Source organism: Urocitellus parryii, chromosome 1 (assembly GCF_045843805.1).
Source record: "Urocitellus parryii isolate mUroPar1 chromosome 1, mUroPar1.hap1, whole genome shotgun sequence".
NCBI classification, from domain to species: Eukaryota; Metazoa; Chordata; class Mammalia; order Rodentia; family Sciuridae; genus Urocitellus; species Urocitellus parryii.
The window spans coordinates 10,142,578-10,169,608 of NC_135531.1; the positions used below are offsets into that span (position 1 = coordinate 10,142,578).

At 39.5% G+C, this 27,031-nt stretch overlaps 1 protein-coding gene across 2 annotated transcripts in view; it reads right to left on the reverse strand.

Moving 5' to 3' along the window:
• Positions 1–27,031, reverse strand: part of Ctnnd2 (catenin delta 2) — a 706,435-nt gene that overhangs the window by 524,767 nt on the left and 154,637 nt on the right. For both annotated transcript variants that reach the window (XM_077795427.1, XM_077795424.1), the window contains exon 2: positions 21,372–21,484. In XM_077795427.1, coding sequence (XP_077651553.1) covers positions 21,372–21,484 — 113 coding nt within the window. The remainder of the gene's footprint in view (positions 1–21,371; positions 21,485–27,031) is intronic.

Here is a 27,031-nt window from a genome sequence, read left to right on the forward strand (position 1 = left end):
CCAATGCTCTTGGGCCACACTTAAATATCACTTTAAGCAGTTTGCTACCAGCTTCTTGGATAAAGGTAAATAACCACGTAGAAAACTCCTTCCAAGTGTGAATTCTTTCCTAAGGCTGTCATGGTTCCAATTAAGGAAATACCACAATTTCTCTTCTTGTTGTTGTTTGCCTCAAAACATAGCCACCACCATAAAAGGACCTCAAAAGGTAGAACACCCTCCCTAAACTGAATTGAGACATAGTGACAAGTGTTTAGGGAATCACAGGAAAGCTATGTAGCTTCTCATCTTAGAGAATCACAAACACCCGTGATCTTGAATTTTTCTAAGAAGAGCCATCCATACAACGGACAAGAAATAGATTACTTATCTTTGTTAATTGAATGTTTCACTCTGACACCTAAACTCAACTGATTCTACTATTTGCTCACTATAAACTTTTCTCAGAGCTGATGAAACCAAATGCATATCAGATTCCAGTAGTCTGAACTCTCATAAACCATATTTGCCAACCTGTTTTTCACTATTGGGACTGAAAAGAGACTTTTCTCACTTTTTTTCAAAATTCCTCCCTCCACCCCCTGCAATATTATCACTCCAGATATACGCTAAATCTGGTTGTGTTCTGTGACTTTGGGGAAATCACAAACCACTCTTAAGTTTTTTTCCCCTTCCTAACTAAACAAACAGACATGTTGCCTCTTTGGAGACACACTCCCCACCCCCATTACAAACCCACACTGTAATTCAAAGGATTCTATCAGCCAAAGCAAGGGCTATGGGGGCCGACCTCAGATGCAACCCAATAGTTCAATAGTTCACACCCTCAAATCTCAGAGTTAGTAAATATGCAGAGTCAATAATGAGCTGTTACCAGTACTAGCTCTGCTGGCTCATGTCCGAACACTGCATATTCTGACGAAACAACCTGCTTTTAAAGGAAGGTGAAGATATGGACAATTATAAAATAAAATAAAATAAACTGTCCTCATTATTTCAAGTGTCCCTTCAACTGGTCGTTCCAGACATTCTGCTCATTTGTGGGTAAACTTTCAGAAGGAGGATTGGTGGTGACGTAAAGCAGTAGGGAAAGCAGAATGTTTCCTCACTGATTCCAAGAACTGTGCTTGGCATAACCTCCACCACCTGAGATACCTTCACAGACATTCTTACTTAAATAACGGAAGGTGATGGAATGACATTTGTACCTAGTGATTGATTTAAGGCGGCACGTGATCACTCAAGTTATTGAACTTGGGCTTTTGATAGAAATGTAAAGGTCACTATATAGGTCTTAATTTGGGCAATTTCTCAATAAACTTAAGAAACAAGTGACTTCTTTTTTACTAGTCTTCAATCATCTACCAAGAAGAAGCCCAGGCTACTTCCCCATCATCACAAACCCTTGATAAAGCCTCACCTGACCTCTGATTTATGTGTATCCTGCAAAGCCAAGGGCAACAGGAAGAGGAGGTGGAACACTAGAGAGCGGTAGGAGTCTACCGAACTCTTCATTCTGAACTTGAGGTCTCTCATTTATTACTAAAACTACAGGCTACACAGGGCTTAAATTGCCTAGCATGAGAAATACATGTGTGCCTCTTCTAAATATGCTCTAGTGCCTAGAAATGGGTTTTTAAGTAAGTAGACTTAACAACAATTGCCTACTATAAGTAGGTAGAGCATTTATTGCAGAATAAATTATCTCATATTTTTCAGGTTCATTTTAGCAAATTATTCAGAGATAGCATAATGGGCAGGGTCTTCTCATTTTCTGCATAGATAAAGTCTGTACATCCCAGACCTTAGAGCTTTATGTTGAAACACAATGGGAATTGATCAGAAAGGTTTTAGCGGCGTGGATTTCTTCTAACTAAATGCTAACAAATGACAATCAGTCCAATGTTTCCTGTACAGTTCATGTTTGTAACAATATATCTTGAGAGCTTTCTATTGCCTTATTTAGTGTTATTTTGTTGCATCTGACCTGCTCATTGATAAAATGGCAGATGATGTCAACAACTTCTTAAAGCCATAAATAGGTAGATCATGTATTTTCCTCTTCTCTGGAGTTAAGCTTTCCATTTCTGTTACCCATGGTCATCAGGCATTGTCACGGCTCAAGGATCCCTCTTCTTATCTATCATCAGAAGGCCAACAGAGCTTAACACTACCTCACTGCACCTCAGCACAGAGGCCTGCATAATTCACATCATCACAGGAGGGTGAGCACAGTGCAATATGCTATTTTGAGAGAAAGGGAGAGAATACACATGTAACTTTTACTACAGTCTATGCTATAATTGTCCTATTTCATCATTAGTTCTCACTGTTAATTTCTTACAGCGCTTCATCTGTGAGTTCAAGTTTATCATGCGTAATTACACATGTAGAGTGGCTGGTGCCTTCTGCAGTTCCAGGCACACACTGCGGGTTTGGAAATGTATGTTCTATGGATAACAGGGATGACTCTACTGGAGCAACCAAGGCAAGGGCTGCAAGACTTCACTATAAACATAGCAGAGATGAGGCCTTTCAGAATGGAAGAGTCCTTACCCACATGTGCTCAGCTCAGGGCCACATTCTTTCCTGAGGATGTTCTCCCAGGTGCAGATCAGGGAGCTAGTGCAAAGTGCCCTGAACTTGGAAACATTTCCTCACACTTTGCAAAAGATCTCTCTTTCTCAGTAGACTGTGTTTTGAACTCAGACCTCAACTAAGTCCCTCCAATAAGTTCTAAGAACTCATAATCAAAAGTCCAACACATGAGAAAACACACCTCTCTGAGAAAGGGTTTGTGAAAAAATACACAAACATCAAAATGAAGAAGATTAAATACAGTGAGTGATCAGATTCAGAAAAGATATGCAGGGAATATTTAGTATGTTTAAAACTATAAAGGGGACTTTTAAATTAAAAAGAAGAGATTCAATATTCCACAGGAGATCTGATAATGAAAAAGTTGAACTTATAGAAATGAAAAATAAAACTCATTTTAATAGAACACTGATATTCTGCTGCTAGGAAAAGAAGACATTGCATCCACCTGGAAATAATTTAGCAGTTTCTCAAAGAATTGAGTGCAAGCTTGCCATCTGACTCAGTCATGCCACATCCAGGCACTGGCTCAAGAGAAAATGATTATTACTTTACACAAAGATGAACAACAAGATTTTTCATAGCACCTCCATTTGTAAAGAGCAAAATTTATAAACAATAAGAATATACATCAACGACTGAATGAACACACAAACTGTGGTACATTCACAAAATGGAAAATTACTCAGCAACAACAAAGAGATGAGAAAGGCCTGCAACAACTGAATCTAAGAGTTCTTAAAAAAAAAACATAGTAAATTAAAAATGAAATGACCCAAACTAGATAAAATGTATCTATAGTAAAAGGTTCATTTCATTCAATAACTGGTAGAATTATTTGTGGGAGAATTGAAAACATATGTCTATACAATAACTTGTATGTGAATGTTCATGGTAGTCTTGTTTATAGTATCCAAAAAAGTGGAACCAAGCCTAACAACTGTGTGCTATATATCTAAACAGTGGAAAATTATTTGACAATATAAATAAATAAAGTTACTAATACTTGGTGCCACATGGATGAAACTTGAAAAGATTATGCTAAATGCAGGAGTTGATAATTAAAGACTACATATTGCATGAGTCTTTGTTTAGATGTCCAGAATGTGCACAAAGAGAATACCTAGGGCTGGAAAGCTTCCCCACCTCCCCCGGGCAATGAAAAATGTTGTAAAACTCACTGTAGCAACCGCCTCAAGTCTCTGTGAGTATGCCAAAAAAAATCACATTTTACACTTTAAATGGTTGAATCACATGCCACAGGAGTTATATCTCAATAAAATTGTTTTTGGAGAAAAAAATCCATGATAGTTCTCTTAATGAAAAACATAAATTGAATTATATTAAATTAATAAAGTCACTTATTTACCCTATTTATTACCAGTACAAAAGGACAAGACAAAGTAAAGAATTTTAAGATTTCAGCAGAAGACAGATAGTAATTTTCAAGGATAGAACACATAAAATCCCTAACAGCATCGACAAACAAATTACTACAAATAATTGGAGGGCTTAGCAATTTAGCATATAAATATATAAAAGGGTTTATACATTTACCATATAAGTATATTAAAAAACTGCATTATTTAAAAAAAGAAATTCTTACAGGATGCATCTAATAAAAAAGATAACATTTCCAACAGCAGGATAAACAGTAAGGACCCTAGAAATAAATGCCACCCAGAACAGTGTGAAGGCTTTATGAAAAAATGTCTAAGTTTCACAGAAAGATATTTTAAATGAATAAAGTAAGTGGACACAAAGTCCATGAATCAGAAGATTCAGAATCATAAAGTTATGATGATTCCCCAATTTTCCAGAAGTAGATCATACACACGTGAAAACTGGTACACTTCAGAGATGTCACCACAGTTTGTGAGACAGATGGCAGTCTACTCAATATTAGGATAATCCATCAGTTACATGGAAAAAATTGAATCTCTAGATCTTGACTTGAAAAATAAATCGGTTTCAAAGAGATCGGATATTTCAATATAAAAAGATACAGCTTCATAATTAGTAAAAGAAAATATGGGAAATTGTGGGAAATTGGGAAATTTTACATAATTAGTAAAAGAAAACATGGGAAATTGTTTTAATGTCTTAATCCTTAAAACTTTTTAAAGATTTCTTAAATAAGATTTTAGAAAGCACAAGTCATGAAGAAGAAATACTGGATGACCTAACAGGGTTAAAATAAAGCACTTCTGCTCAAAGACAAGATCAGAGAGTTGGAGGACATGGGTATGACATATACAAGTAACAGGAGTTCAGTGCCCAAATAGATTGGATTACAATACTAAGAAAATTATAAAGTACCAATAGAAAAATAGGAGAAATACATAAATAGGCATTTAATAGAAGAACAAACATTAATAGCAAATAATGAGCAGTTCTATTAGTGCATAAGTCAGATAAATGTAGATTTCACATTCACCAGAATTGCAACAGCGAAATAGTTTGAAAACCATGAACTCTTGCTGAGTACATGCATCAATGCACTATATAGGGCTTATGAGAGTGTAAATTCATACAACTACTCCTCAAAATTCTTTAGTATTTTGAGAGAAGTTGAAATGTTCCAATCCTACAACCCAGTTTTTGCTCTTCTGTGCATGCCCAAGGGAGTCACTGCTTGCCCACAGGACAAACTTAGTGTGACAATGTCCCTGGCCATATGTTTACAGAAGCAAAATGTAAAAACTCCACAAATTTTCTCCTGAAAAGGATAAACACCCTGTGGCATATTCACATGATGGAGCAGGAGGCATAAGTAAAAAAATGCACGAGATAGCAGCCCCCGTGTCAACACCGATAAATCCAAGAACCAAGTGGAATGGAAAAGGCAAGTTGCAAATCATCCATAACACATAAATGTGAAATTCAAAACAGGAAATCCAAATAATATTTGGCATGTTAGGGTGCATACACATGGAAAAACATAAAGAACTTCAAGAGAATGAATAAATACAAAATTAATCTCTGGTGTAGTGAGAGGGGGAGGGACAATTATTGTCCAGGAGATTTGACACATTAAAAAAACCCACAAATACACAAATACTACATATTCTCAATTGTGTATGTTATGTTCATAATATGCATACCAGGATCTTCAAGGATTTGTTGATGAAAGTTATTTTTAATTTACAATAACCTTAAATTCCCTTCACTTTATAACTGAAGTCCTATTAATAAATGCTAGCATTTTAAAAAATCTATCCTCTAGTCTACTATAATAGAATACTTCGTATTTGGAAGTTATCTTTATCATTGGATCCAATTAGCATCTTAGAGATTTGTATTTTTCAGACTTATAATGAAAAAAATTCTCCCAGGGAATAATGAGGCATGTTAAATCTTCTGAAAAAATGGCAAACCCAATCCGCTGTCAGACCACTTCTAGCTCCTTTATATTTTATTTCTTCCAATGCCCTCATTTTGAAGTCTCCATTGTTTCTTTAATAACAAATAGTTTCCGGAATTCTGTTTCTTCATTAGTTTCTCAGTTTTTCTTCTGGCTCCAAAAGTTGCACTGAAAACTAGGTGCTGATTAATTTTCTCCCTCTGGAATGCAAGTCCATTAGCCAACATAATAACTGTTTGAAATGGTTTGGTATAAGCTTAAAATACACCTCTGCATCCCTGCCCAGAAGGGCAGGTTAAATAGAATCCAGCTAATTCATTTCCCTCCCTTGAATTTTGGTCTTACCCTTGCTGTTTTATTTTAGGATGAAGTGGTCTACCATGCATCTGGAAGTCAGCTTGATAGACATTTTGTTACAGACTTAGAAGAGCAGCTCTAATAATAAGGGCAAGATCTTGTTAACGTCCCTGTTCAGGGTTGCAAGCAGGCAGGCTATATTCCCATGCTCACTGCACGGGGTGACACACAGCATGACCATGACCTACATGCATTGGCTGAGTGGATGAAGGCGAGCTTGCCTCTTCCTCCTCATAACAAGGGCCTCACAATTCCATGGTCATCTAGCTTTGTCCTTGGTGGGTGACGCTAGCACCTACCCACATAGCCACAGGCAGATTCTGATTTTCAGACAAGCCCCACAGGATGCCAATAGGTTCCATGAGCCTCAAGCACTCTCAAGACTTAAAAGAATGCTAACAATTCCAAAATTTAGATGACACTGAGGATTTTCCCTATTCCCACATTAATCTTTCTGGTAAAATTCTCCTCTAATACCAGATTACAAGGGAATTAAATGAAGCTCATTAGTACTAGAATGAAGACCTTGAAACTGCAGTGTCTTTGAGCAACTATCCAACCTCAGGGCAAAAGCAATTTTCACGGTGATGAGACTGTGTCCTAAGCAGTGTGATAATTAGCACATCAGGGCTGCATTATCACACACAAGACTCATGCACTGAGAACACCCTTTATTATGGTGGAAAAGAGCAGTAGTCATATATTCTGCCTTAGGTCAGAAATTGGCAATAGTTACTATAACCTGTCTTTGGTCAATTTGGTATCATAACACCTAGCAAATAAAAGAAAGAGAAGACATAAGTAAATACATCGTTCTGTGAAAATCAGCACATTTCCTATTTGTGCATGTCACATGTGAATCATCATATAACATTTAGATAAATTAACCATTGAAGAGGACCAGCCCACATGTATTGAATTTTTTCAGTGACAAACAATATGCTAATTGTTTTAATGCATTTCCACTTAACTCCTTGCAATAAGCTTCTAAGGTAAATGTTATTGTCCAAAATTCATAGATAGTGTAAAGAGATTCCCAAAGGAGTACATCATTTCCCCATTAAACACAGCAACAAGCAGAGCTGATTTTCAAATCCAGAACTCACCCATTCCAAACATCATGGTCTTGACCACCATGCTTTCCCACCTTCTTAAATTAGAGTTTCAGTGTTTGTTGGAACCTTATGATTTGACAGGCAATGAGTGGGTCCCAGAAGACAAAATGCAGTTCTTTACCTTAAATGAGGCATGTTAAAATGACAATGAGTTCTCAACAGGTGGATACCATCATTCACACATTAGGGAGAGAAGGTTAATTGCTAAATTTTGAGTACAGTCGGCAGTCAATTCCTTGGACAGATCTTTTCAATAAAATCTTGCTGAGAGTTACATTCTCAAATAAGTGCCGAAGACTAAGCAACAATGTGTGACAATTTTTAAACTTCCTCAGCTCTTGAGGTACTAAACAAACAGATGTTTGAGAAGACTGGAGCTTATGAATACCGCTTTACTGTCAACAAATTAGGCAACATCTTTGCTGCCTGCTGCTAGCACAGCAATCTCTTAAATTTAAAATTCTATGATAGTTTCTCCTGGATAAAAGGGAATTAGGATACATTCACACAGGATGAAGTAAAACAAATCAAACTGTTCTTGTTGAAGATGGGTAATGCCTGTGGTGAAAGCTAGGATCACAGTACTGGTTTATCCAACCAAAGGTTTAAATTTTGTAAAAAAAAATAATAATAACAGTTTCCCAATCCTACCTTGCCTACTTAGCCGATGTGACCTCCCAGAACCTCTCACCTCTAACTCTGAAACCTCTGCAGACGTGCACTAACTTGGTTTCAGTCTGCAGGACCAACCTCCCTAACAGGGGCTACCATCTCTGATCTGGGCTGCTCCCAGCCTCCATGGGCTGCCATTCTTCTCTTGCCTACTCAACTAAACCCAGTCTCTAGCTGGACCTACCCTGCTGCACACAGAATGGACTGCTCAGTCTATGTCCCTATTGTCTACCCTATATCCAGTGCCAACCATCCTGGATGGACTCTGTATCCCAGCCACACTGCTCCTACATCAACCCTTGCCTTTCCTGACATTGCATGTCCCTCTGAGTAGGCCCTTTATCCTATTTTTTTCTCAGTGTTTCACACCTTGGACACAGAAATTTCCTTCTGTGAAACTGTTGCCCTCATAGCACCAACAAACTTGATCATGCCTTACCAGTTCCTTCCCTGACTCTCAATTTGGTAATGAATCTGTGGAGGGCAAGAGCCATGTCACAGTCACTTTTGCAGCACAAGGAGAACTTACTAACATGTCTGACCTTCAAAAGTACTTCACAAGCAAAGTCTTTTTAAATGGAATCAACCATGACTCCTGAAAGGTCCCCTCCAAATGCCAAGTGAGCTCTTGGTGTGAAACACTCTGCTCCAGTGCCCTTTTTTTAACCTCAATTTTTAGTCAAAGTAGGAAGCATCTAGATCATTTGAGGCAGTTTCAGTGTACTTAAAAACTTTTCTATGCTGTTTTTTCCCTCAACTACAAAGCCCATGCTTTGACTCAATGGGAGAGTCCTGTAGTAAACACACACACACACACACACACACACACACACACATTTTCATATTCTCTCTCTCTCTCTCTCTCTCTCTCTCTCTCTCTCTCTCTCTCTCTCTCTCTCTGTTTGTCTCTCTCTCTCTCTCATAGTTAAATAAGTACAAGGAGAACTAATATACCTTCCTCTAAAGTGCCATATCTCAGGACGTAATGGCTCTGTTCTGTTATTCCAGCTCAGGTGATGTCTCCACGTCATACATCCAGAAGTGACTTACTGGCCATAACAGGAGGTTTGAATGAAACAAAGGGTAGAAGAGCAAAAAGCTGGAACAAAGCTATATTCACTGCTTCCTGTTCCTAGACGAGGAAACTGAGACCCTGAAACCCAAACGACTCTCCCTGAGTACACAACTCCAGTGTGTTCCTGCCAAGACCAGGATCTTCTCAGCTTACTACCACATTTTATATGCCCCCACTGTCTTTCCCATCACAGTGTTGAACACTTGGAATGGTGAGCCCTTGCAGTGTGTCCAATGCTCATTGTTATTTCATCAGCTGAAATAGTACTGGTTTCCAGTCCTTAATAGTGATCATAAAAAAGCCAGTAAACATAAACATGAAACTTGCTAAGACCCTTTGGACCCTCAGCAGCCAAAGGAAGATGGAAGAGATGTGAAGGATACACAGGAGCCCTTATCAACAGACCCACAAGCAGGAGAGGACAGAAAATGCTCCTTCGGTCAACGTGTGTCTTGCACCTCTCTGTTGGAATAACATCTATTCACAAGAGCTTCTAGCTTCTGGGTCTTAAAGCACTGTGTCCCTGCTCTACAGATGCCATCTCTGCACGGTGCTCTTCCACTTAGGATCACACACTATCAGAGATCACCTCTCAGCTCCATCAGTGGATCCAGATACACACCAAGATTTCCCGTTTGAGAGGGAAACTGATGTGAACTCTCTTCCACTGCATCTTGCCCATTTCTGCAAGGTAGTTTGGTCTACATTGTAAAGGAGACAAACGTGGTTTATCCTAACACATCTTTTTAGCTCATGGTGAGAGAAACCACTTTATAATCTGTTGTAGAAAAATTAGGAAACAGACTGCAATGAAAACATTTGCTGTGTATTTGTCAAAAAGGAAATATAAATGATTTGCTAGTTAGTCACAGTGCATAAGATTCTTTCCTAACATTTCATACTCCACATTTGCAATTTTTTGAAGACCATTATCCCCCCTTTTAAGGATGAAAACATAAAATTCATAGAGAAATTTAAAATATTTTCCAAGGGAAAGCAAGGCAATACCATAGCAAAACAATGGTTGGGTCTCTCTCTCTCTCTCTCTCTCTCTCTCTCTCTCTGTGTGTGTGTGTGTGTGTGTGTGTGTGTGTGTGTGTGTGTTTTGCTAGGGATCAAACCCAGGGTTTCATACATGCTGGGAAAGTGCATGTACCACTGAGCCTCATCCCTAGCCTAGCAATCCTGACACTGAGTTATAATTTATGAAAGTACAAAATGCATATTTCATATCCATGAGAAAAAATTTAAGATGCTATTAATGTAGAAGAAAATGTGAAGAATCTTCTGGATTAATTAAATTTTAAGTATTTTCAATTTTCTACAGATTAGAATGTTAAATTTCAAAATTGTTTAGTTACTTTTCCTAAAACCTTTGTTTTATAATAAAATACCTGTATAATAAATGTTGATATATTGATTATTTTTAGATATAACATGAATATCAGTGTTTTGAAGCCTAATTTCTTTCCAAAATGTCATTTCAAAAGTGACAGGAAGGTGTTAAGATATAGTTATTCATAGAAGAGATACCCAATTACTATAAACATTAAGTATTCAAACATTTTAAGAACCTACATAAAATTCTTAGGTCAGATGACTATTATTCTCAAAGAAATTTAGAACAATGTGCTTAATACAGTAACTAGCATTTTATATAAGATAAATCTGTAGAATTAACAGCTGGCAATAGATAATCTGCAAAAGAACTGTAACTTTTTGAGAGAATATTGAGGATTTACTGTGGATGTATTTAATAATAATGACAACATAGGATCCACTTTTTTAACCTCATTTGTGTAAGAATCAATTTTAGAAACATATTTTCATAAAAAAAATAGCTATAATAATTGGATCAGAGAGGGATAATAGCAGAAATTCAGTTCAGCAATGTTTGCATCCTAGAGTGAAAGGGACTACATACGGCTGGATGGTTATTCAAACATGACTCAAGACACCAGACATGACTGAATAGCAGCACTGTGGTGTGGCATTTTATGACATTTGCTTGGGGAACAGAGATGACTGTCTTCAAAAATCAATGTCTAGACAGGTGAATTTGGGGAAAATTTTCTTCTATCTCAATGTTTTCACCTTTAAATGAAAAATTAAGACTGAACTCACAGAAGGAATTAGGAGTACATGGCATAATCCATGTAAACCATTCAATATTGTGTCGGATCTATGGAAAATTATTCAATAAATACTTCCATTAATTATTATTAAATCATTACTATAAAACTATCATCATCCTTGGCTCATGATCAAGAAAGTATAAGACTAGAATAACCTTAATTCCACATGTAAGGACATAAACTATCTGACCTTAGAAATTCATGGTATCATTTTAAGAGGTAGACATTTCCATAAAAACTAAAACCAGAGTGAATACTAAAATGTAAGATTTTGATCAGGCAAAGTCAGAGTAAAATATTTTATATCATATTTATATACTACATATAATACCTTATAAATGAAAATGCATACATAATACATGTGAATTTATATGGTCATAGTAGTTAACTACAAGGGTATGTTCTAAGAAATACATTGTTGGGTGCTTTTGTCATGGTGTGAATCATCAGAGTGTGTACCTTCATAAACCCCCATGGCTATAACATTTCTGGGTGATATAATATTAAGAGACACTGTTGGACAAGGGTCTGTTGACCTAAATGTCATGGTGTAGGACATGACAATATTACATATAAATATGTAAGACAAAATAGGTAAAATGTATTTTATCTTATGAAAGATGGAAATGTTTACAGATTAAAGAGCCTGGTGTTTTTACCCAAAGAATAGCATGGAATAACATTTACGACATTTTCATTTACCCATCTGTCTTTTAACACTGAACAGTTACTATGTTTTAGCCACTGCTTTGCCATGTACTCAAGTCCCCACCTGGAAGAATTACTGAGAGACCAGTGGAGGGAAGGCAGGCTGGACAGCCATGCACTTCCAAGTCTTAATGCCTGTGGGGATGAGATAGCAGCTTTAATCCAGTTTGTGAATGTGCTCTGGATGGGCATTCAAAGAACCTGGGCTACTGTGCACTCATGGCTCATACAGGGACCCTGGACCCCAGGCTAGAAGAGAAAGGCTCAGAGGGCTAATGGCTGGGAGGCTGAAGAGGATTAGATGAGGACGTGCTGTTCTGTCCTCGGAGCAACAGCTGTGCATGTTGCTGTTATTGCTGCTGGAGGAAGACTTCAGTGGAGAGTTGTGCAGAAATTCAACAGGCCACAAAGCTTGCAGGTGAATAGGAGGGCCCAGAAAGTATTCCAGAATGTTCCTCCAAATTTTTGTAGGAGAAAGGAAAAAGTATAAAAAAAATCTTAAAGTAGAGATCAGGCAATTGGAAATTTAAGAAAGAGAGATAACAAGAAAGATTAAAAAAAATCAGAAACTTTTCTGAGGAAAGTCTCTGCTCTAAAATTTACACTGGAAGTAACCACAAAAAAAAAAAAAAACAACCCTTTTTTTTCTTTTTAAATAAAATTGGCAATGTAAAGGGGAAAAGTATCAAAATATGTCTGTAGTCCCTCTGCTTATTTGCTCTTTTTATAATGGAACAGGCATTCTCAAAGACTTTGGAAATGACTACTGCATTAGTAATTTGGATTTTAAATTTCAATAAACTAATTGCCTTTTTTAAATGACTGAGCATAATTTTTTTTTTGAGGAGTAATATCTATCCCCTCAAAATGATTCTTTCCATGGGAACTGCTACAGTTTGAATGCTCCTGTCCCCCAGCACTCCTGGGTGGGAGCTGGACACCCCTCCCCACCCCAGGCAGCAGTGCTGAGGGGTGGGCCTAAGGGCAGGCCTTAGGTCACAGGGCCCTTTCCTCATGAAGGGACCATCACTGCGGCGTAAGGGCTCTCAGAGGCACTTCACCTCTCTCCATCTTCCACCACGTGAGCACCCAGCAAAAAGCTCACCGCAGATGCCACGCCTTGATCTTCCCATCCTCCTGAACTATAAAAAAGTCAATCTCTAGTCTGTACAAATTATCCAGTCTGTGGTATTCTGGTTCAGCCTCGCACAAAACAGACCAAGACAGCAACTGACAACTACTGACTTTCTCATTTAAAATAAAACCAGTATTTAAAGGAAAAGTAAAAATTTAAAACCAAAAACAAATAAAAATGATTGAATGCTCTGTGATTGCTATTTTTTTTTCTAGCTAGCAAGCATGCATACACTGTAAATAATTCTAAAATCCTACACTCCCAGTGACTTTTACATTTGGCTAAATGAGTGTGTTTGGGAATTGGTATATGCGTAGAAATACTTAAATTATAAGAAGAATCTTATTTTATTTTTAATTTATTGTAATTATCATTGTCATTATCATTACAATTTGGCCCTGGGGATTGAGCCCAGGGACGCTTAACCATTGACTCACATATCCATCCAGCCTTTTATTTAAAGACAGGATCTCACTAAGTGCTAGGGCCTTGCTAAATTGCTGAGACTGGCTTTGAACTTGTGATCCTTCCCCCTCAGCCTACTGAGTTGCTGGGACTACAGGCATGCACCACTGTGCCCAGCAAGAAGAACCTTATTTTAAAAACTAAGAAGCAGTTATTTCAATATCTAACATATCTACTTTCCAAAATAAAATACTCTGGCAAACCTATTTCTTTATTTAAAAAGAGTAAATATGATTATTTAAATATATTATAATTTAATGAAAAATGTATGAACCACTCTACTTTGGAATTAATTATATTCATATGCAATTTATTTCCTTAAGAAAATTCACCTATCATGCATCTTTTCATGGAGGGGGGTTACTGGGATTGAACTCAGGAGTTTTATCACTGGGCCACATTACCTAGTCCTTTTTCAAAGATATATATTTTATTAATTGTCCAAGACAGGGTCTCATAAAGCTGCTTAGGGCCTCACTAAGTTGCTTAGGGCATCTCTAATTTGCTGAGGCTGGCTTTGAACTTGCAATTATACTTGTAGCAGCTTTCTGAGTTGCTGGGATTACAGACCTGTGCCACCACACCCAGATCCTATCACACTTTTAAATAAATAAATTTCATTCTGACAAAAAAGTATGTGATTATTTGACTTGCATTCCTCTTTAACTACTAATTTGTTATTCATTAATTTTTGCTTTTTAAAAATAACTACAGATGCCAGTTCCGAGTATTTCTATTATAAAAGGGGTGTCCCTAAAAATGATTGTTTTATTTAGTTGCCTTTGTTCTTACAGGAAAGCATCACACTGCTGCACAAATACCTCCACTTCCTAGAATCAGAGCTACAGATTTCTGTGTCCAAATGGATGCATATTTATGTGTGAAGAATAAAATAGGCCATCTGCCCTGAAGTTTTGAATGGGGTACAAGTCATCAAACAATAAAAATTATTGCCTCTCACAATGTTTCATAATTCAACTTTTTGCAATATGTGGTATGATTGATTAGAAAGCATCACATTAGATTTCTATCACTGCATAACCAATCATCACAAAGTGTAGCAGCTTGAAACAGTGCAGACTGCTTTAGCTTACAGTTACATAAGTTTTGTAATGGGTGGGCAGGTTCTCTGCTCAGGGTTTTATAGGGCTATCAGGAAATTTTCTGAAGGGTGAATTTCATTTTTAGGAGATTCTGGGAAATAATCCCCTTCAAATTCATTCAGTTTCTCAGCTAAATTTAATTCCTTTCAATTATAGAATTGAGGTTCTGGTTTCCAACATTTAGATGCCTACTGCATCGTTAGCCATACAGCCCCTCCATCCTCAAAGCTAGCAACAGAAAACATATCTCATGTCAAATATCTGTGGCTTTGATTGAATTTCTGATTTCCTTTGTCTCTGACCTCCAGACCCAGATTTAAAGGGTTTATGTAACTAGGTCAGGCCCACCCAGATAATCTCCATATGCCATATAACATCACCTAATTACAGACATGAGGCTCTTCCTGAACACATCTCTGGGTTTGTACAGGCTGTGAACACCAGGCAGGACAGAAACCTTGGTGAATTTCCTACGATTCTGCCACCTCAAGCTGCACTGTTTAACAGGCTCACAGTCCTTGAGACCAGCTAGTGACGAGTGGGCTATTAAAAAGAGACACACATCTGGAAGACCTGGGTGAGCCAAGAGTTGAGGGAACTGGCAGCAGCTGAAAATTCTGAAAAGCATTTAATTTTCTTTAGTGAGGACTTAGGTTGCTGCCAGGAACAGCAATATCAAGAGATGATATAAAACCAAGAGACAATTTCCAAATAAATAAGAGGAGCCATTAAAACCTACTTCCAAAGGAAAAGATGAGAATCCAGAGAAGTTGGTCAGGTTCAGAAACAACTGAATGTCAGGCACTGACTTGGACTATGGTCACCTGAATGCCAATATCAAGGTCACCGTCTTCAGGTGTCTCACAATCTAGGGGAAGAGAGAATTTCAATACTTTGGCTGTGAGAAATATAATGTCAGCTAAGTACAGGTGTCAGGGGGAAGTCAGAAAGACAGGAATACAGAAAAGCTATAGCACAGGGTGGAAGAACAGGGGTCTGGAATCTGCAGCCTAGGACTGGACTACAGCTATACATTTGCTATCTATGGGCTTTGATCAAGTTACTTAACATATCAGGATGGTTTGCTCATCCATATAATGCAAGACATATTTCCTTGTAGGTGGTTGGAAGGGTTAGGTGAGTGGTGGGTTTAGGAGCTGTCAGGGTCTACCACATACTATCTCCTCCTCTCCGACTATCATACTTGGAGTTTGGTTTGGGCATCAATGCCTCCAAGGTTTATGGAGGAGTCTGGACTATCTCAGATGCCCCAGGGCTATGGTGGGCCAAGTAAGGACCTCTGGAATTATTTTTTCATGTGTATTTACATTATATATAAGAAATAGAATTAATTCTCTATATGATTATATATAGGCACATATATTAATTTAATATATCGCTGTGTGTGTATGTGTGTTTATTTGTTGATCTCTATATGTATGTGTGCATGTGTATGAAGGAAAAGAGAGAGAGATAAACATGCGTTCCCTCCCTTCCCCACTCTGCACATTCATAGGCCGTTTCTTTTTTTATGGTACCAGGGGTTGAACCCAGGGGTACTTAAACACTGAGCTACATTCCTGTATTTTGAGATAGGGCCTCACTAAGTTGTTTAGGGCCTTGCTAAATTACTGAGTCTAACTTTAAGTCTGCCTCAACCTCCCAAACTCTGGGGATTATAAGCATGGGCCACTGAATCTTGTTGAGACCACTTCTCACAACCATCAGTGAAATGCCACAGGACCCCAGAAAAGTCTACTGGGGTCATGATGTCATGGGGACATCAAAAGAACCTTGTCAACATTCAGACTTCATACTTATTGAGATCAATGCCTCCGTTTTTAAAATCCATTTGATTCCTATGTTCTACTCATCAACTTCTCTGCTCAAACAATATGCAATGCCTCTAGTGCAGGAACTGAGACTGCGATTCCTCCTATGGTGAGATTGTTGCTGTCTTTCCATATCCTGAGGTCTTATCCAGAGGAGCCACCTGCGTCTGAGCACCAAATCAGGATGCTCTCATGCCTACCTGCTGTCTAGCCTCCTCCTGAGACCCTTCTCCCTTCTCTCCACAGGGACTTTAAAAAGAGTGGCTGCAGGGAGGCAGGGGCAGGAATCATGTAATTAGGACTGCCACCTGCTTCTCTGCAGCCTGCTGATGTCACACTGCCTCTCTTCATTAGTAGAGGCTGTGGCTCTACTGGCCTTGGGCTATGGTCTATGCCCTCCCTGATGGACAAGGTCATGTCCAGATTCCTGCCTCTGTGGCCTTCCAATGCCCAGTCACCAGCTCTGTTAGAGGAATTCCTCCGTGAAGCCCCAAGGTGCCCAGTGACCCAGCTCAGAGGCAGTGTGCCGCAGGACTGTCAGTGGCACGGAGTCTGCGCCCACTGTGCCGCTCAGGCTCCTCCTGGCTGGCTCAGCAGGCAGTGCAGCCAGACCCCTCCTGTGGAGATGCCCTCCCATGGACCTGTTCTGCCCTGCTCCACCATGGCTGCCTACTGACAAAGTGGACACAATGAAGTCATTTACCTGGAAGGGTTATCACAAATATGAAATGAGGTGACATGAAAAATTCTCAGGAAAGTACCAGCCCACAGGAAGAACACAGCAACTGTTAGTCTTACTATTGTCACATGTCCCCATCATCCTCATTGTTGTCATCATTGACATCACCATCGTCTATCCTCATCAGTCTTCAAATAATGAAGCGTAGCTGAGAAGCAGTCCATAAGGTGGGTCCAACAGTAATTAGAATTCAACATTTCTCCACTATGTTCCTGCTCTCCCAGAGAGTCAAGGAGAGTGGGCATCTATTGAGATGCCCTTAATTTTTCAGTAGCACTTGAGCAAATCCCCACTTATCCTTTCAATGAAGGATAAAACATTTTGCAACAGGGTGCTTCTAGAATTATCCATAAAGAGTTCGTCACAACCTATCCAATGCTTTATTGAGCTATGATGACTCCCCAAAAAAGGGAATGGTCCAGTTTGGACTAATCAAGAACACATTCAAAGGATAAGAGCCCCTTAGATTAGTGATTGGAGTAATAGAAGGAGGTAACCAGGCTAAAGAGACAGGATGTTCTAGGAACTAGGCACTACATGGTCGTAGGAACTGAGACAGGAAAGCATGGTAGAGGTTGCAGAAGTTGAGAGTGTCCTCGGTAGATTTGCGTATTCTGCAAACTAATCTCATGCCATGTGGAGACGGGATTTGGGATGAATGTAGACATAGGATGATATGGGAGGCTGCTACAAGGTCTTGGAGAGTATTCCAGGGGCACAGACTCAGGCAGGTCTCTAGACCAAAAGGCTCAGCAGGCTGCCAGTCCAAGACCCAGTTGACAGGCTTGGTGAAGCTACTACCAACAGGGGCTTGTTTAGTCCCTAAATAACAGGGGACTAGACCAGGACATCAAACAGAGAGCATCTGCATAATGTGCCTGCCTCAGGTCTGGATGATTTTGGGGAATCTATGAGAAATTATGGAACCAGATTATAATTATAGTAATGGAAAGAGGACCCAGGCGACTGGAAAGGTTTAATCTAAAAAATAGGTTCTGGGTGCAGAAAGCCAGTGCAGGAAGGAGACAAGCCACACAGCAGAAGTGTACCTCTAGTAACAAGCACCTGTAGTTCCTTTTGGATGGCTGAGAAGACTTGCACGACTATGAATCAGTCTGAGTATGGAAACTATGGTCTGCCTTGAATGTCAAGAAAAGTCTGTGAAGAGTTTAAGAGGCCACAACGCTCCTGTTTGCAGCTATACTTAAGCTAGACAGCGAGATGCAGAAGCCGATCTGCAACAGCAAACATCTCCAGATCCTTCCCTCCCATGCCCAGCATTCTCATTTACTCTTTGATGCTCTGCTGTAAAATTGACTGCTATAAATACATACTGATAACATTTTTTTTGCTAAGTTCAAATATTGCTGTGACTACCAGTCTTAGGAATCAGAGGGAACAATTTCCTATCACTAGTAAAGGCAGAAGAAAAAACAAGTTATATTTATAAGTGAATTCTACTTGTTACATAAAAATAAGTCAGGAAAATATGACTTGATTTTGTTTCAGTTCCTCCAAGAAATTCTCCCACCCACCCTCTAGCATCACTAGGAGGAATGAGTCAACATCTAAATTATCACAGACTTCTTTAACTGTCCTCCTTTTGGAGAAATTGTTGATATTCTATTTTTGTTTAAATATCCCTTTTGATGTGATAACTAGGTTAGTCTCTCACCCTTAATGAAGGCATGAATTTCCAAAGATGCTTTTCTGAAGCCATGCAAACAAGTAGGTTATGATTAAAAAAAAATCCAACAATAGTAGAAGGTATGTAGGGGTTGTTCTCTACAGATATATCAATAAAATGCTTATATTATATAAATGTGAATTCATACACTAGAAATTTATAAAAATACAAAATATTCAAGTTAGAGAAGACTAATATTAATTATGGTAAGGGGAAATAATTGGACAGTGTCTTTTTCACTTAACACTCTTATTTAATACATATTTAACATGGATTTGTAGATGAGGCGCCCTGGGCTATAAGCCAGGAAGTGAGGAACCAAAATTATCAAGAGATCCGTTTTCCATCTAAATTGGTCATTCAGTGCTGTGTTTGTTCAGTATACTTTGGATCCAAGAAAAGAAATCAACTCAAGAAAAATCAAATGAACAAAGAGGAAAGATTTAAAAAGTTAACAGGTAATCTTATGCATGCAGCCCATCCTAAAATAAAATAAAATGAAACAAACTAATTAAACTAGAGTCTCCCTAATTTTCAGGGCCCATTCAGGTTTCTCTGTCGGGGTGCTCTCTGTTACTACAGAGCCCTACAGGAACACACAAGCTACCATGGTTTCTGTGCCCTGCATGTCACAGATTTTAAGTCCCTCACTCCAATTTTACAGACTCGTCATCGGCTGAATTCCCCTTGGGTCAGATGTCCGCTCTAGTTCAGTCAGAAACCAGCTCCTACATGGTTCCCTAGACCTGCTCCTGGCAGGGGGTGGGGGAGTGAAAAGGAGTGGAAGACACACAGTACGTGACACCGTCACATAGAGAGATTAGGACATAAATCAAAAGGTAAACAGGCTTCAGGGAAAATAGAGGTCAGTCCAGTGGAGCCTGGGGAGCAATAAAGCCTGACCCTCTGTGCCTCTCAAGACGTAGGGTCCTGCCCAGCGCTCTTCAGCTACGCACAGCCACATGCAGAGAAGCCAAGGCAGGCTCACCTCTGCCCCACAGTCACCCACCTGCAAACAGTCAACCGACTTAAAGGGAAGAATTCCCTTCCCTTTTCCTTATGCATCCTGTGTTGGCAACTGTGGATGCTTAGACAAGTCTGTGGTGAGTTTGAGAGACCACACTGAACCTCCCACCTGCTACTATGCACCAAGTATTTGGAGGGATAACAGATACTTCTCTATGTCCTATATAAGACTTATAATGAAAATGATATCCCAGCCATCTAACCCCACAGGGCACAAAGATTTCCATGTAAAGGTTTTCCATATTCAACCAATGAGAGAACAATGGGATAAGATGCGTGGCGTATGCACTTTGAGTATTTTATGGTAGCAGAACCGACGAGTCCACCCAGCTCATGTTTTGGCTTCCAGAGTAAACTGGCGGCAGAGCCCAGGACCAAGAATCACTGTCCCATTTCCGTCTATGACAGGCCATGGGACTGACTATCAACAGGGGACTGTGAATGCAGTGACAAAATTGAAAATGCTAATGAGGATGAGGCCGCAGAGATGGCAGGCCCTTCAGAGAGCAGGGAGCTGGTCCCCACTCGCAGTACAGGGACAAGCAACCCTTCCCAGCCTGCATGCCCATGCCGTTTCAGATGGGGCAGGAAATGCTAGCGTTTATGTGATACTGTTCCCTAATTACGATGCCACTCTAAAAATGCAGAGTGCCCAAACCATATCACCAAACAAGATAGGGAAGGACAATGTGCTTCTAAGCAATGGAAGTTCCATTCATCCACATGTATCCACACACACACTCACAATCCTTACATGCTTCAATAAGAAGACAAGGCCCTAAGGAGGGTGATTCTTCTGGTCATGTGACTAAAGGGTGGGGTTTTAAGACAGCCCTGATTCAACTGTCACTTCCACCCATGGTTGGGTATATATTTTTACACATGGGGAATTGCACGTGTGGCTGACACTTGGGAGGCAATTTTATAATTTACCATTATATATTAGCAAACAATATAGGATACATCAGAATTTTCTCTCTTTAACTTTAGGAGCCTGCGTCTCTGGATCATTTAGGGAACAACAATAAGAAGAAGCCACATCAGCTGCAGTCTGGGAGCTCACGATTTGGCATCACTGATTTCCAACAACTTGACTGAAGGCAACGCCTCCCTTTGTGTAAAATCATGCATAATTTGCATCCAGGGCAGACATTCATCTGGTTAAAAGAGTTCTGAGTACAAATCAGGCCACACTAGGCATCTTTTGAACATCTTAAATCAGGTCAGTTGCCATTTCTTTCCAACGTCTGACTGAACATCCCAATTCCCCATCCAGGTTGGAAAGGAGAATCTAAACACCATGATTCACTTTCAAAGACCACTGGAAGCCCAGAAAACGGGGAGAGCAGGGTGCCAGTACCTGATGCTGCTCATGCTGCCTGTCTCGGACCCAAGCTTGCATCGCTCTAGCTGGCTGGCTACGATCTGCCGTTCAGCCTCCAGCTCCCGGGTCAGCCTTTCAAACTGCAGTTCCTGAAAGAAACCAAGCAACAAGGTGAATGGTGTCATCTCTGTGAACTGGGAGGTCCCGGCTGAAGCGACAGAATGGCAGAGGGGAAAGCCCCGTTTTCAAAGGGGTCACATTAGAGAAACAGGATGTAACCCCGAGGGATATGACGAGGATTGGAAGTTCAGACAGACTGCTGTCCACTCGCTTAAAAGGAGCTACTTGAGATCTGCTCCATCACCTGTAAAATGGGTTTAGCGTACTCATTCTGTAAGGTGGGCTGAGGACTAAATGACATATGGCCTAGGAAATAGTGGCCTTGCTATTTCTGGCAGTTGGTCAGCTTCCAAGTGACAGTAACATTCCTGACATTAAAACTGTAGCATTCAGTAAACAATTCCTTTGTTACCATGACTTAAAGACTGTGTTTACCCGCACTGGGCTTCTATCTGCTTCAGCATGCTAATCTGGTCTCCATATTACTTACGTACTATAGATTGAAGAAGATAATGCTTTAAAACCTGGCTTTTTCATGCTTCAAATTCCAGCAGAATCACAGTATTACACATTCTATACAGTCTAATTGCTAAAAGCACAATCTTTGAGACACGTGATACATCACCTTTAAAAATGATCATGTGACTCAATGAAAACGGCTTCTGCAAAGCTGACTAAAGCTTAGGATTAACTTTAATGAAAAATGATTCAGACAGAACTTTAAGGATCTCAGCTATTCCAACGACAGCTCTTTGGTGTCATATTCTAGTCATTTTGTTTTTCCATACAGTTAAATTATTTAACAAACAATTACAACAAATCATGTGTTTTAACCAAAAATTTCAGGAACATATTTATGATTTCACATTTAACTTTATTGAAAAGATAAATTATCTGCACAGTTACATTTTGGAAATGAGAAAACAAGAATGCTATCTCATACTGAAGCATCGGGTAGGGTCCGTTTTGGAGAATTTAAACTTCCAAAATTGTATAGATCTTTCTTTCCAAAAAGAAGATTTTATTGTATTCACTACCCTGGGATGGTCTCAGGTGAGATCTTTGAAATGTAAAACGTGGTGTGTCCCATACATATATTAAAACTACCCAGGCTCTTTTCCATGGGAGCAGATTTTAAAAAAAAATTGACATTATTTGGGAGATTAAAGTAAAAGACACTTTGCAGATGAGAATTCAACCTTTTGCTTGAGGGAGCTAAGACTGAGGGGTAAGCCTTGGGTTAAGTCCCAACTTTTCTTCTTGCATATTCTGAAGGGCACCAAGTATTATTGGCAAGAAATAAATAACAAGACCTCTTCCAGATGCACTTTCTATATCTCACCTTCCTTCCTTCCCTCACAAAGTCTCTTGCTTTGATAGTTCCCTCCCACAAAAATATCCAAGCTCTGGATTTTTTTTCCAGACTTTAAAACATACTGTGTGTTAAATCTATCTGTGTAAGAGGAAGCCAACCTGTCCCTGTGCACTGACACCATCCTGAAACATAGCACAGAGCTCCTTACCACTACATGGATAGTAATGGTTCCTGTTATCTAAGGAGAAGTCTCAATTCAGTGCATTTCCCTGGGACAGAGGGGAGACCATCAAGGTGACTTTACAGAGCTAGGGACTTCCAAGAAACCAAGGCAACCCAAAGACCCACCCTTCCAACCCTGATTCTTGTGACTAAGTCAGAAAGATTTTGGACACGTCACTCAGCAACAGGAATGAATTTGTTGAATGAATAGGGAAAGGGAAAGAGGTCACTCTAGGGGAGGAAGTGGATCCCATCAGAGAGGAGAAGGACAAGGTGCCCCTCCTGTGCTCCAGTCTTTGTTGTTGTCATGTTCTCTCTAGATACACGTGGCAGTAGAATGTATTTTGATGCATTAAATGTATGGAGTATGACTTATTTTAATTAGGATCCCATTTTGTGGCTGCACATGATGTGGATTTCACTGATTGTGTATATATATATGTACACAGGAAAGTTATGTCCAGTTCATTCTACTGTCTCACCTTTTCCCATCTCCCATCCCTTCTCTTATTCCCCTTTGTCTAATCCAATGAACTTCTATTCTCTCTACCCCTCCCCCGGTATTATCTGTCAGCATCCATATATCAGAGAGAACATTCAGCCTTTGTTTTTTTTAGGGGGGTTGGCTTATTTCACATGACATGATAGTCTCCAGTTCCATCCATTTAATTTATTCTATTAAGGATAATTCTATTCTTCTTTATGGCTGAGTAATATTCCATTGTGTATATATACCACATTTTCTTTATCCATTTATCTGTTGAAGGGCACTTTGGTTGTTTCCATAGCTTAGCTATCGTTAATTGAGCTGCTATTAACATTGATGTGGTCACATCACAGTACTATGCTGATTTTAAGTCCTTTGCATATATGCCAAAGAGTGAAATAACTAGATCAATTGGTGGTTCCATTCCTAGTTTTCTGAGGAATCTCCATACTGCTTATTAGAGTGGTTGCACCAATTTGCATTCCCACCAGCAATGTATGGCTAAACCTTTTCCCCACATCCTCACCAACATTTATTGTTACTTGTATTCTTGAATACTGCCATCCTGACTGGAGTTGAGATGGAGTCTCAGTGTAGTTCTAATTGGCATTTCTTCCAATTGCTGAAGATGTTTAACATATTTTGATATATTTTTGACCATTCATATTTCTTCTGTAAAATGCTAGTTCAGTTACTTTGCTCATTTATTAATTGGGTTATTTGTTTTTGTGGTATAAGTTTTTTTTGAATTCTTAATTAAGCTCTATCTGAGGTATTTGTGGAAAAGATTTTCTCCTATTCTGTGGGCTCTCTCCCCATGTTCTTCATGGTTTCCTTTGCTGTGAATAAACTTTTTAGTTTGATAACATACCATTTATTGATTTTACTTCTTGTGGTTTAGGAGTCTTGTTAAGGAATTTGGTTCCTAAGCTGACATGATGGAGAGTTGGGCCTACATTTTCTTCTAGTCGGCACAGGATCTCTGGTCTAATGACTCGGTTCTTGAGTCAGTTTGAGTTGATTTGTGCAGGGTGAGAGAAAGGGGTTAAATTTCATTCTACTACTACATATGGATTTTCAGTTTACCCTGCACTGTTTGTTGAAGAGGCTCTCTTTTCTTTAATGTATGTTTATGGTGCCTTTGTCTAGTATGAAGTAACTGTATTTATGTGGGTTTGTCTCTGTGTTTTCTACTTTGTTCCACTGGTCTTCATGTCTATTTTTGTACCATTACCATGATGTTTTGATTACAACAGCCCCATAGTATAATTTAACATCTGGTCTCATGATGTTTCCTGCTTTACTTTCCTCATTAAGGATTGCTTTGGCTATTCAGGACATACAAAAACATATTAAAGATGGTGCACCATGATCAGTGCAGTTCATCCCAGGGATGCAAGGTTGGTTCAACATAGGAAATCAATATATGTAATTCATCACATCAATAGGATTAAAGACAAGAATCACATGAATATCTCACTAGGGGCAGAAGAAGCATTTGACAAAGTTCAGCATCCATTTATGCTCAAAGAACTAGAAAAACTAGGGATAGAAACATACCTCAACATTGTAAAGGTATAAATGCTAAATCCAAGGCCATCATCATTCTAAATGGAGAAAAATTGAAAGAGTTTGTTCTAAAACTTGCATTAAGACAGGGATGTGTTGAGAGCCACAGCCGAAGGGGCCCCAGCAAACTTCCAGCTGCCAGCAAACTTCCAGCTGCCAGCTGATGATTGGCTCACAGCGGCCCCAGCAACATCTAGCTGATTGGCTCCTCTGCGGTGATGCTCATTGGGCTGTTTCCCTGCCCTTTCAGACCACGGAGCTGCTCATTGGGGGAATTTTTTGGCTCCGCCCACGTGACCCAGCCAATCCTCCTCAAGAGCAGGAGGATTGTGGGAGGTGGAGAGGCTGGGGGTTGTGTGAGAGGCTTGTGGGAAGCCAGTGGTGGCAGTTGGGCTCTGAGGGTTTTTCCTGAGGAGCTGTTTTGTTTGGTGTGTGTGGTTCTAAAAATAAAGTTAGTTTCTTTTGACAAGTGGCTCCTGATTGTGCCCAGCCAGACTGTGGCAGGGATGCCCTCTTTCACCACTTCTATTCAGCATAGTCCTTAAAACCCTAGCCAGAGCAATTAGAAGAAAAAAAAAAAACAATGGGAAACAAATAGAAAAAGAAGAACTCAAAGTATCCCTATTTGCCAACAACATGATTCTAAATATAGAAGTCCCCCAAATCTCCACCAGAGTGTTTCTAGAACTCATAAATGAACTCATCAAAGTAGCAGGGTACAAAACTAACAACCATAAATCAATTGCATTCCTATACACTAAGGGTGAATGGGCTGAAAGAGAAATTAGGAAGACTATCCCATTCACAATAGCCTAAAAAAAAGAAAAAAAGAGAGAAAGAAAGAAGGAAGGAAGGAAGGAAGGAAGGAAGGAAGGAAGGAAGGAAGGAAGGAAGGAAGGAAAGAAAAAGAAAAAACTTGGAAAGCAATCTAACAAAATTGGTGAAAGACCTCTATAATGAAAACTACAGAACACTAAAGGGAGAAATCGAAAACCTTACAAAATGGAAAAACCTCCCATGTTCTTGGATTAATATGGTCAAAATGGCATGATACCAAAAGCACAATACAGATTCAACACAATTTCTATTAACATTCCAATGATGTTCTTCACAGAAATAGAAAAAGCAGTCATGAAATTCATTTGGAAATATGAGAATCCAAGAACAGCCAGTGCACTCCAGCTTTACTTGGGGATCCCAGAGAAGATCCCGAGATTCCTGCCAGGTGCACTTCTTGACTTTCGACTGTCGGCAGTGTGACATCAGACTTTTAAGTTCCCCTGCCATGGCGACTCCAGGTCACCTTGGGCCATGCTAACAGGTTCTAACTGGATTCTTCACCATACATTCTTACAGGTATGGTTTGGAGAAACCATCTTTATCTTCCAGAATCTGGTCGGTGAAAAGGGTCACAAAAGTCTCTTCCTTCAAAGTAACTTGGGTTCCTCTTATCAAAGTTATTTCTTTGCAAATAATAGGTAGTTGCTGAAGAATGTGATGTTCTGTCCACTTGGGCCAGGCAGGGGTGCAGGCAAAATTGCTTTTCAGCAAAGAAAGCATGTGGGGGTCAGCACAGTGGGCCCATGTTACAGAATTATACTCTTAACCTCCCATTCCCATCATCCCATCTATCTGTCCCCTAACAGTGACCCAGCACCAGGCTCTGACTCAGGGTTCCTTAACTGTGGACTTCTGAGATGAGACACACCACCATGGGCTATGCTTGCTTCAGGTTCTGGGACAGAATGTTTTTTGCGTGTTATTGACGACGACTTCTTGATTTTCAAACTACCTTCCAAAACAGAGAAGCAGAGTTTCCAATACTGTGCATCGTTGATGTATATCCACATTCCAACTTTTCTGTCTGAAGGACTGCCTTGGAACTTCTTGCAGTATTTCTATTTTGGTGAGTACTTTCAACTTGACATGACTTTTAAAAGTTTTTATTTCGCCCTCATTTTTAAAAGACATGTTTGCTTCAAA